At 35.1% G+C, this 12,826-nt stretch overlaps 1 protein-coding gene across 5 annotated transcripts in view; it reads right to left on the bottom strand.

Annotated features, from left to right (window-relative positions):
- The window catches only part of ARAP2 (ArfGAP with RhoGAP domain, ankyrin repeat and PH domain 2), a 224,507-nt gene that overhangs the window by 127,043 nt on the left and 84,638 nt on the right, over positions 1 to 12,826 (bottom strand). For all 5 annotated transcript variants that reach the window (XM_056802513.1, XM_056802512.1, XM_007496580.3 and 2 more), the window contains exon 9: positions 9,910 to 10,085. In XM_056802513.1, coding sequence (XP_056658491.1) covers positions 9,910 to 10,085 — 176 coding nt within the window. The remainder of the gene's footprint in view (positions 1 to 9,909; positions 10,086 to 12,826) is intronic.

Consider the following 12,826-nt stretch of genomic DNA (forward strand, 5'->3'; position numbering starts at 1 on the left):
GCTGACAGAAATGGGAGTAGGAGAAGGCCATTCAGAGTATGGACTACACAAGGATTCTCCTTCCTCCAGTCATAAAAGCAAAAAAGGGGATTTTGCTGATCACTATTTCCTAAAAAGAAACCTTTCCCATTCCCTCAGAAATTATTTCTCTCAGGTTCTAACAACTGCATACAATTCTATAAAGTTGAATTCAGTTCTATACAATTGGAAAATGTTGGTACAAATGGACTAACATTTGGGGGAATGAAAAAGTTTACAGAATCAAAGAAAATCCTTTTGCCTGGGCATTGGGGAAATATGCATTTCTCAGAAGATGAATCAAATCAATCAAAATGCATTTTAAGGCATCTATGATATGCCAGATTCCAGGGATCTATGGATAAAAGTCTTTATTGTCAAGAACCAAATATTTTAGAAGATAAATTAATGCATCTATAAATAAGTCAACACAAATATAAAGTATATATGATTAAGTAATGTTCTCTGAACATATTGGTTAAATGTCACTAAAATGTATCAGTCCAAGTTGATAGTACCTGGCACAATATTCAATAAGTATTTGCTGACTAATGTCTCAAATTTTTCTAAATCAGACAACCAGGCAACTTCAAAAAATTTTTGTGAAATAATAACATGCCAACTTTCAAAGTCAGCATTTAAAGTTTAGTGAAAAATTGATATTAGATGATATATAGAAATATTAGAAATTATAGGATAGTAGAAAAAAGAAACTATTTAAAATTCCCTTTGGCTTTTAAGTTTGAAAAAGAAAGGTTCTATCACTTTGGTGTAAGACAATGTGGAATCATAGAATGACATACATAAATAATTATAATTAAAATGGCTTAAGCTGGCATTACATGTTAAATATTAAAGGAGGTGGGTTTAATTTAACTGATATTAATAGCACTGCAATGTTGTGTTAAAAAAAAAAAAGCTGAAAGAATAAGGCTATTTTTCTTATGGTAAATACCAGGCAGTGAACTAGATTATGGTTGGAAAAACCCAGCATGATACTCCCTTCACTACAATCATTCTATAATTATTGTGATTCCTTCCTCAATTAAAGTGTTATATCTATTTTGAGTAAGTTCTACCACTCTCCAAAGAGAAAAAAAGCTGAGCAAGGTAAGTAAAAAACAGTAATTGTCATACACTGTGCCATGTGACCTTCTGTAGCACAGCCACAGTGCAAAAGAACAGCCAAGAGCACCTTAAGGTTCTTACAGGCTTAATTTTCTCATCTGTAAAATGGGTATTCTAATAGACATCCTGTCTACCCTCCTGGGTTGTTGTGAAGCCCCAAGAAGCTTGGGTGCAAGAGTGTGCTTTGAAAACTGTCCAGGGTTGTCAGAGCAATGAGCATGAATATCAATGTTAATTCCTGCAACCAGGAGAAAATGCAGACCCGAAAAGAAGAATATTGACCACTGAGATCCCAATGGTCTGTGTGGTAGAATTGCTTAAGATCTCCACTTTATTTGGAGACCAAAAGCCCTAGAAAATTAAAGCTATAAAGAACTGATATTAAATTGGCAAGTGGTGAGGGACAAGCTCATTAAGAGAAATGTATGTGAAGGTTTTAATACATAACAGATAGCTGAATTGTTTTTCAAGTAACATCCCTTCCAACTAATCCGAGAAATGAGCCTTTGAAACAAAACTAAGACTTTCTCAGGGACCAAGAAGGCTTGGATCTGAAAATTTTTTAAAATAGGCCATTGGGGCAGGATTCCTAATCTTGTTAATCAGAAAAAAAAAGCAACTTTATAATATTTTTTTATACATGGAGAGGGAAAGGGGAAGAAATGAGATAAGAGAAGGAAACAGAAGAGAGAAAGAATTTGAGTTAACTAATTTCTATAATTCGTCATCTTTATTATTCTTTAAAGATGCTAAATTCAACTTCATTAACTCACTTAATATTTACAAAGTGTCTATTATTTGCAAGGCATTGTGCTACAGAGTTTGCAAAAAAGGCAAAAAGTCCTGGATGTCCAAGACGATTCAATGTCCACACAAAGGCTCAGTGAGGGATGGAGAACAAGATCTAACATATATTAGGTGAGTTTCTTTAGAATAATAAAAATAATAACAACAACTAATATGTATATGGCACTTGCTTTGTGGCAGGAACTCTGAAAAGCATTTTTACAATTATTATTTCATTTGTTCTTCACAACAACCTGTGTGGAAGGTGTGATCCCTTTCATCCCCATTTTATAAATGAGGAAACTGGGGCACACGTAGGTTATGTTATTTCCTCAGGATCACACAGCTAAGAAGTATCTGGGGCCATATTGGATCTCAGGACTTCTTGACTCCATGCACCACTTAAGAATATAGGGAAATGAGATGAATTAAGCCAGCTCTGGAGAGTTTTAAATGGCAAACATTTAGGCCTTGGGGAACCATAGATCATTTTTGAGCAGGTAAGTGACAATCAGAAAAATGTTTGAGAAATATTAATTTGTCAGCCAGAGAGGATGGAGTATAGAGGGGGGAAAGTGGGAACAGAAAAACCAATTAAGAAGCTATTTTAATAATTCAAGATCAAGAGGTCTTGAAGGTGGGGACTTTGGTGCAGTATGTGAACTGAGAGAATGCGAAGGAGGGGAGAAAATGTATGGAGAAAGAACTGACAAGAATTTGATAATTAATTGGATATGGGAGGTGAGAAGGGAGTCAAGAATGACTTGAAGGTTACAAACGGGTATAACTAAAGAGAATGATGGTGGTGTCCTCAACAGAAATAAAGTAATTTAAAAGAGATGTGGTTGTTTTAAAGGGGGAGGATAGCCGATAATAAAATCCTCATTCTACAGATGAAAAATCAGAAGCCATGAGAGGGAGAAATTCAAACCTAGATCTTAAGACACCCAATTCAGTGCTCTTTCCCCTCTCCCTTCAAAATGCCACAATGTCTGTTCTATGTGACTTAGCAATAATGTTTTTATGCATCAAAGAACATAACAATGCTAAAGTACAATCTTTTACACTTCAATCACTGACAAAGTAAGAAGCGATCCCAAGTACAGAACTGTTATAACCATTTTCAACTTTTATATCACCTTGACAAATATGAACATTCAAAGATGATTGTATATAAAATAGACTTTCTATTATAAATATATATTAAATTTATTTTATTATAAGTTTATAATAAAATATATAGAATAATTACACTCTCTATATTATCTAAAACAATTATTTATGTATTATATAATAAAACATACTATATAACAAAAATAAAATAACAATAAATTATAGAATTTATGAAATGTAATATGATAATAAATCTATGCTATTTGTTAGGACAAAGAAAGGCAAAAACCACGGTCCCTGTCCTCATAGGTCTTATGTTCTAGTATGGAAGGGAACATTTTAACAGCATCCTATAGAGAGAGAGAGAGTAGAATGGGAAGTGATCCCATAGGGAAGACAGTGGGATAGGGGGAAGGTTGTGGGGGGAGGGGCAGGAAGAGACCTCATTGGGAGGATGGGATTTGAACCAGGTTATGAGAGAAGCCAAACTACCTAGACTGCTGAAGTGAAGAGGGAAAGTATCCTAGACAGGACGACAGACAGAGAAAAGTCACATGGGATAAGACAGCCATCCCTGCTGGACAACAGAGTACGCAGAGGGAAGTAAAAAGTAAAAGCTCAAGAAAACTGGGAAAGGAAGACTGGGCCGGGTTGAAAGGGCATGAAAATTAAAAAATGCATTCAGGCTTCCCAGAAATTCAACATGCACAGGTGGAGAGCAAGGCGAGACTTGCATGAGGAAACGCCTAATCAAAAATAGAGAGCATATTTAAGGCAAAATGCATATTTGACTGGAGTTCAATTGTCTGGAAAACAATGTAAGAAAAAAAGAGGAGAGAACATTAGGGTTTTGGATGAGAGCAAGTCACCAGTGAAGGGCGGGGAAATAATCATTTTAGAGGCAAAAGAAATAGATGTGTTCTCTCAAAACCCAAAAGACAGGAGACTATTCAGAAGGCAGGACTGATCACTAACAACAGCAACAAGAGTTTTTCTTTAAGTATATTAAGAAAGTCAAAATAAATGTGGAATAAAAAAGGACCCCTCAATATAGAGTATCACTTGTAACCTTTGACAGAAGAGTAACCAAGTCTTAAGAGTTGGAAAAGAAAGCTGAAGGTGAAGAAGAGAGGCATAAAGTGTGGATGATTTTCCTCTAGAATTCTGGCACTAAAGGGAAGAAAAAGATGGTATCAGAAAGATGCAGTAGAAGGGTTCAGGGTCATTTAAATAAAATGGGATCCTGGAGACCAGAGTATGTCTAGAGATGAATCAAAAGATAGGGAGTCAAAGTTGCCTAAGACAGAAGGAAAAAGATCTCGTTAGAAGTAGGAGGTGAAGGAAAGCAAATACGCAGTTGGGGTGATTAGTTTCAAGTAGGAATTCTTTTTTGAGATAGGAGACAAGCAGTGTTATTATATAGGTACATATATGTGTGTGGGGGGGTATAAAACATTTATTTCTATAAAATTTATATATGAAATAATTATACATAATTATATATATATATATATATAAAATCTACACACACATATCATACAGCACCAGAACCTGCATACACACATATATATATGTATGCTGGTGATAAGAATTTTTAGGACTTTTCAGAAGGAAGTTGAGGGAAAATTTTCTCAATGAAATAGGAGGCTCTCCTCTATAAGTTCAACTTCCAAAAGTAGACTGCTAGAAAATGGGAAAGAAAGAAACTTGAAGAAAAGAAATCTTATACTGGGTACTTAGGAGAATATAAATGGACTGTATATATGTCCATCCTGTTCTCATGTCAATTTTGCTTTATTTGGTCCCTAGTGCCAAAGGCACTGTTGACTCTGTAATACAAAGTTATGTCACACACTCAACACTATCAAGAAAATTCACTAAGCTCTAATATGAGAAGGGTAATGGACTAAGCCTTGCCTAAAGACAGAATGCTTTGCAGAAGGTTAAAGTGTAAACATTCTGGAAGTATTCTTAAAATGTTTATTACTGGTGATATTTTGTTTTCCCTTTAAATCATAACATTTATAAAAATATGCTGAGCCCAGTGTAAAAACTGTGCTATGTGATTAAGTGCTTTTACAAGTCAATAGACCATTTCAGGCTATAAGAATGTGGTTTAGCACCCTGGAAGTCTTTTAGGACTAAATTATCTATGCAAAGAAACCTTAGGCTGTTTATACTATGCCTACCTCACAAGTTGAAAATGTATAGATTAAATTCCACACCCAAGGCAATTATTTTATACAGTAAGTTCTATCTGAAGGCAAAAAAGAGTTAATGCCACTTTAAAACCCCAGGGAGTAACCTAAGCCCCAAGAGAAGCTAGCTCCAACAGGGAATAAAGTTGATAATTTGAAGTGCACTTTAAAGGAATGAAAGTATGTCTGTACTCAAGTCTATACAAGTAAAAAATGAACTTAATTAATTTGGCACGGTAACTTCCATACTAATACATGTAAATTATGCATGCTTAACCTTCAAACCGATAAGAAAATTTTTCATCATGCTCCTTCGCAGGCTGAAAAAGTGCAGCACCTTCAATTTATATACTTTATTAAGCAGTACATCACCATTTTTTTTTCTTAAGGAATATGCTAAATGTTTTAGTTATTAATTTGCTAACAGCATTCAATAATGCTTTCTCTACTTAATTAGCCAGAAAATTTTACAAAGAAAACGTTATGGATAAATTCATATTAGAATACAAAGGTTAAAAGACCCATAGTGGTCCAAATTAGAAATAATGTGTCTTAAGTTGATGGCTTCAATTACTTTTATGAGATAAACTGAAATGCAGTTGAGTCTCATTATAACATGACCAACAACTGCAACTGTCTCGGATCCATCCATCAAACAATTTTAGTTTTCCAATGAACCAAAAATATTGCTTTAGCAATTTTCTCTTTAATACAGTTCCATAGCCAAGATTCCTAAAGACAGCATTTTATAACAAGTTTCCAGGGTTGCCCTTGGCCTTAGCCTAAAAAACTTTCAACCACTGTCCTGTATTATTTCAACATGTTACAGAAAGGGAACCAGCAACATACTTCCTCTCTGGGAGGTGCTGAAGAAGATCCCGCCTTTCCTTCCCCTTCCCACAAACAGGGAGAATAAACAAAGGGCTTGGGTATCAGCCAAAGGGGAAAAGAATTCTCCTAGCTTAAGGAAATAGTTGACCCCTGGGAGGGACTTCAAAGGATGAATGATTTTCTAACGAGGAACTAAAAACTAGCCATAAACATGTGAGAAACATGCTTCAAATGACTATTAAGGAAAATGCAATTTAAAATAAGTAATGTTTCTAAAAGGCAAAGACGATACAAGGTGGATGGGGTCAATGTTGAGAGGCTGCAGGAAGACAGACACACTAACACTATTGGGGAAGCTGTAACATAAGGAGCTCATTGCTGATAATAATTTACAATAATGGGAAAAATATCACATAATTGATCATAAGTTTTGACCTACAGATCAGGTTACTGTTCATAAATCTGAAGGAGTTCAAAGACTGACTTGTACATATACCAAAGTATCTGTAGCAATACTTTTTGTGGTATCAAAAGTCCTGACAACAACAAATTTGAACACTGATTGGGAAAGACTTACAGACTGTGGTCCGTGAATGTTATGAAATATTGGACTACAGGAAACAACAAATATAAGGCAGAAAAACATGGGAAGATTTGTATGAAGTACTATGGTGAAATAAGTAGAACCAAGGGAATCCTATAAACACAATGACCACAATAACGTACACGGAAAAGACACTAAAAGCAGACAGACTGAGTAGCGGCAAAGACCAAGCCTGGTGCCAAAGAACTAATGATTTAAAATAGCTCCCTCCTTTCAGTACAGTGATGAGAAACTATAGGAGATAAATGCTGCAGAGAACGATGGGAAAAGTCACTGTCTCAAGTGCTTTTACTTAGCTGTTTTCTCTGTTATAAGAAAGGGCTCAGTGTCAGCAGATGGAGGGTTCAATTGAAAGATAATTGGGGAGGGGGGGGGGTGAGGAGAAAAGGAGGGAAAAACAGTTTCTTGGATCATTTGAGTCATTTAAAAAACTAAATAGATAGGTAGGTAGGATATAACTTTTTGAAACCATTTTTTCAATAACCTCCTTTAGTTCCATAAAATGAGGAACCCTCAAGAAATAAATTACAGTCCTGGTGTCTGAAAATTCACTTTGTTCCTTTCAGGTGGGAGATCATAGTGAGTGTTCACTTGGGGCTAATGAACCAACATTTAAACTTACTTAATTCTCACTCTACCCTTCCTAACCCATCTATCATATCTGAAACATCCTTATTTACAGGAAATAGCACAAGTTATTCCACTCTCTTATACTCTTCATTCTCAAGAAACAGAAAAAAAAGAAAAAAGAAAAGAAACAGAAAAGACATGCAGGAGACATTCCTCTACTCCCAGTACAAACACACACAAAAACCACACAATAGCCTGAACTGAAACTTGATTTTAGATGTTCTTCACTGTAAGTAATGAAACAGGATCAAATTATTGGAAAACATTCTTTCAAACACATCATCACTAATCAATTATCTGACTATAATCACAGATATCTAAACACATGCTAAGAAAACAAATTACTAAGAATTTTAATGCCCATGTTATTTTAAAACACAACTAAAATTGTTTTTAATGTTTAATTTTTTTTTAAATAGTGGTAAAGTATTCTTTCCTACTATACTCACTAAATGTTAAATCATGGGTTTTGATGAGTTTTGCAGAAAATGGGAAGGGCAGTATAATGCCCTCTTGATCAGTTCCTTTTTCTATCTCACATTTAATTAGGAACAGATTTAAAAAATGGCAAGTCATCTAGATCTTATCTCATGTTAACACTGACTAAACAAGCATCTTTTAATTCTGAACTAATAATAAACTCTGAAAATTCACTGGAGAAGTACTAGCATGGTTATGATGCCCAGTATGACCAGACTGTTAGGACATCTTTGGCAAATCTGTCTTCTAATTGCTGGAGAGTGACAATTCTCCTTTTCCAAAGAAAGATTTTTAGAACATTAGAGCCCTCTACTGGATTCTAGAGTATTGTGTTTACTTTCTCCTCAGTTAAATGACAAAATTAGCTTAAAATCACAGGCTGACTGCCTGGTGCTGGGCAAGAACAGAAGAGTTTTTTCATTTTCAAGAATTCCTCCAATAGACTTTCCTTTTTGAAATTTAATTAAACATTTTCCCCTTTGAATAACATCTTTTAGTGTTAAGTATCAGACATAATTAAGCTAACCCCATAGTAACTGGATGGTTCTTAAGGATATTGTCAAATACACAGTGATGGATCAGCTAAAAACAGATAGCAAAGAAACAGTGCTCATTCAAGACCACATGTAACAATAACCTATTTCCAGATTCTATCTTCTGGATGATAGCAGAATGGAAGATGAAAACAAAAGAAACCAAAAAAGAAATCAATATGCATTTACACAGTAATGGGGTATCTTTATGGTATAATTTGTGTAATATAGATATGAAGTTCTCTCATCAAGATGTATAGAACCTGAGACAGTAGCAAGGCTCAGGGTGCAGGCAGAAGTTTTTAGCCATACAAACCACCTAGGGGCTACCTGACAAATATGGATTAAAAAGTGGAGCAAAAATAGAGACTAATGCAAATAAAATCCAAGTCACTAAACACCACCAAAAGGGCAGCCAGGATTTTTAAAGAAGAGAATTAACATTAAATTAGTCCTCTGGAAAGGCTCTGAATCTCACAAAATCTTTACTAAGGGATTTGACATTTATCCTGATGAGGAAAAAAATAGAAAAGAAAAAAATGAAAAATTGAAATATGGAAAAATAAAATTCTTAATTGTTAGATGTAATTAAAAACCAGTGTTATTTTTTAAATTACATCAAACAGAGAGAAAAACCACTTTAACTGCAAAATGTAAATAGGAGATCCACTTGGCTGCAGGAAATATGTTAAAGGATACAAGGGAAAACTATATTAATCTGGCAGCAATCATTTATGCTTCATTTTACCCATTTTTGCCTCAATTTCTTCATCTATAAAAAGGACATTAGAAGTTCTCTTCCAGCTATAAAGGAATGACCTTATGTAACCAATAAAGCAAATCAAAATTTTAAAAGATTTTAAAGCTTCTATTTAAGAAAATAGACCTCAAAAAATATTTTTAAAATAACAGAATACTGTAAATGCCAAACTGAAAACTAGTACCTCAATGTTGCTTTAAACAGACTTCTTAAATATATTTTAAAAATAACAAAATCGCAGTAAACATTGAACAAAAAATTAGCACCTCAATGCTGCTTTTCAAAAAATGTTCCAGCTTCAGTAGGTCCCTTATAGCCTTGACTACCAGCAGTTTGATGTGTTAAAGAAACACACCTGTTGCATTCCAAAAACTACCTATGCTTCCTGGATGGCTTCTTCTATAGAAATGGAGCACATGGGCAACACAGCAGGCATAGAACCAAGCCGGTTTGATTAACAGCTGGAATCTGAGAAGAAATGATTAAGCACTTCTTAATTACCCATTGGGATGGATTTATGTTGCTTTAGCTGAAGACTACTTTTCAAAAATTAATTCTGACTGTTCTCTGCTATTCACTTCTCAAAAAGGTGATGACCAGACCAGAATGTGCTTTAAATAGCTTCCTGTTGCTGGAGGAATTGAGGACAATGAAGACAAAAGCTCTTATAAAAATCTTTAGTGGAATGTTCACAAAAGGGGCAAAGATTTCTTTATATAAAGAACCAATAAGGGCTGAGACAAGTAAAGTGCGTTGTTAGACACTTGATGGAAATTTGTAATTACAGCAACCAAGTTAATAATTTATAATTACTTTAACAATGCTCACCTGCTCATTTTTGCAGAGCCACACATTGCTTCCATTCAAAGCAGTAAAAATTTTAGCTTTGTATCCTCTTAATTCAAGATATCCACACTTCTCAGGTAGAACTGCCCGAGACTGGGGAGCAAGTGGTTGAGATTTTAGTGCATTGAGCAGAATGGTGATCCAGTCATTTCTCTCTTCTGAAATGAAAGACACAGAAAATGTCTAGCATAATACATTTCAAGCAAAAGTAATTAGTTCAAATAGGAAGGCAGCAGATAAAATTCCCTCCCCCTAGTTTCTACAGCCCAGAAGAAATTTCCCTGCCCACATTGTTCCTCCTTATGGTCTATGCCCATGAGGGCTGGTGCCAAGGGGTCTTTCTTCCATCCCTTCAAAAATGCAACTGATATCTTAAAGTTGTTTGGAGAGCCTGTTTCAAGCTGCTTTTCCCAAGCACATTCTATAAAGTTTGTTGTAAGCATTAAAAATAGGCTAATTACTGCTCTAACAGGGGGTATCAATATCAACAATACCATAACACACATAGCCATGAAAATATATAAGGTCTACGACACTATGCCAAAGGGTGAAGGCATTCTTTCTAAAGTCCTAGTTCATTTTGGGGATTATTCATGACTGTTACAAAGTTTATGAGTCGGCATGGTTCCATGCTGAGTCAAAGGGCATGATTTTGTTTTGTTTTGAAATGATAATCCATAAAAATCATTGTTTAAAATTTAATTAATAATTAGCTGGATTCAAGTAGTTAATTTCCCGATCAGTATCAGCATGTCTCAGATCCTCTGAGGTCTCCTAAAACTGACAACTATACACATGATCTGTAAGCCTATTACTTGTGAAGATCTACATAAATGCCCCTTATGGCCCCAAAGAATTATGTAGTTCCAAAGTACCTAAATGACTACCAGGAAGTAAATGAGCAAGAAGTAAAGCCTGACATCTCTGTGAAGTTAATTCTAATTATACATGCTAATGGAGGTGAGCTTTGGCACTGATACTTGGAAAAACATATAAATACTACAAAAATGATTTCTGCTTTGCTTTGGCATATGTTCAAATAATTACTTTTAGAGATGAGGGATAGGATGTTCTGGGAAGTCATAGCATCTCAAATAAAATAATGCTGTGACACCGAATCAAGGAGAGCTGGGAAGCAGGCAAGTTTTCTCCATCTTCTTCTGCCCAGTTATTCCTGCATCATTTCTGCATTCTCTACACTGCTTAGGGTTGACATCAATTCAATCTCATTTCAAATATCTGCAGCATGTTCTGAGGTTAATATTGCATTAAACCATCATCTCTTCCTAGACTGTACCCTATCACAACTCTTCTCTGTTCTACATCCTTTCAGGTTTGAAAAGAGCATGTTTAAATGGCCACCTTTTTTCCTATTGTTACCTATTGTTTGCTATTGTCAGGGTGTGGAAATGAAAGAGAACAATTTTGTCAGTCTTTCAAATCTCTACTTAGAATGTAAGTTTTTTGGGAGTGAGAACTGCTTCATTCTTCTTATCTGAACTAACATCACCTGGCAAATAATTGTGCCTTAATAAAGGACTATTAGATTGATTGAATGTAGACTATTTGCATTTAAGAATACATAGAACTTAGTCAAAAGGATTTTCTAAGGATAATATATTTGGTATTACAATACTTTCCAGTAAAGTACTTAAAGTATTCAAAAGATAAGCAGAACATGAAATAATATATAAGACAATTTATAAAGATTATAGCTTTTATTACAAAAATATTTGATGATCAAACATAACTATTAAAAACTATTTATGTTTGCTGCCAGGGACATTACTTGCCTCTATTTTCTGTCTTCTCACTCTCTTTAAACCCTCTTTAGTGTATCTTTGAACCTCATCAGTCAACTAAAGCTGCTCTTTCCAAAGTCATAGGTGACTTTTTAATTACCAAATCTTAAGGCTTTTTATTAACATTTATCTTTCTTGATCTCTCTGCAATTTCTGGCGTTTTGATCATGTTATGTATCTAGCTACTCTCTTCCATCCAGGTTTTCAAGACATTGAACACTCCTGGTTCTTCTCTAACAAAAACAAGAACATTTATGAGAACTTGTTATGTCCCATCTGGTTCTTTATGGCCACTAACCACAAATGTTCCCCCCCACCCCCAGACTCTGTCCTGGGCCATCTTCTCTTTTCCCTGGTCACAACAGCACCTCACTTAGTGACTGCATCAGCTTCCACATGTTCAATGATCCTCTCTGGATCTGGAAGTGATTCCCAGACCTATATATCCAACACTAGTCTCTCCTGAACCAATCCCTGCTTATCTCTTGGATATCTCGATACTAGATTACCCAAAGACATCTTACAATCAGCCTGTCCAAAACAGAGCATATTAGATATTTTCCCCAAACCCTCCCCTCTTCTGAACTTCCACTGAAGAACAATGACTAAATTGAGGACAAGAGCTAACACAGGTGGGCATTAATTTTCAGAGCATCTTTTTAATCCATACAACAATCCTGAAAGACACTGCTTGAGGATGTTTATACCCAACTTAACTGATTAAGGAAACTGATGCTCAGAGAAGTTAATTGACCAGCTCACAATCACTCAGCTAATAAGTGAGCAGACCTAACAGTCCATCCCACAGCTGACTCCAATCTGTTGTTTATTTACTATCACTTCAGCTGTTTTCTATAACTTAAATCTCAGCCTCAGCTTCCTTGCCTATAAAATAAAAACAAAACCACCTAAGCTCCCTATAACACTGGTTTGCTCAGATGATCAAAGAAGATAATGTATCTGGCAGTGTATGGAAATAAGCAGTGACAGAAAATTCAAAAATAATAAATGCTGCAAAATAGAAGACAAAATATATCTGTGTTATTGACAAAGCAGCACAGTACCTGAGGCAACAATACATTAGTCACATTTGGGTT

Source organism: Monodelphis domestica, chromosome 6 (assembly GCF_027887165.1).
Source record: "Monodelphis domestica isolate mMonDom1 chromosome 6, mMonDom1.pri, whole genome shotgun sequence".
NCBI classification, from domain to species: Eukaryota; Metazoa; Chordata; class Mammalia; order Didelphimorphia; family Didelphidae; genus Monodelphis; species Monodelphis domestica.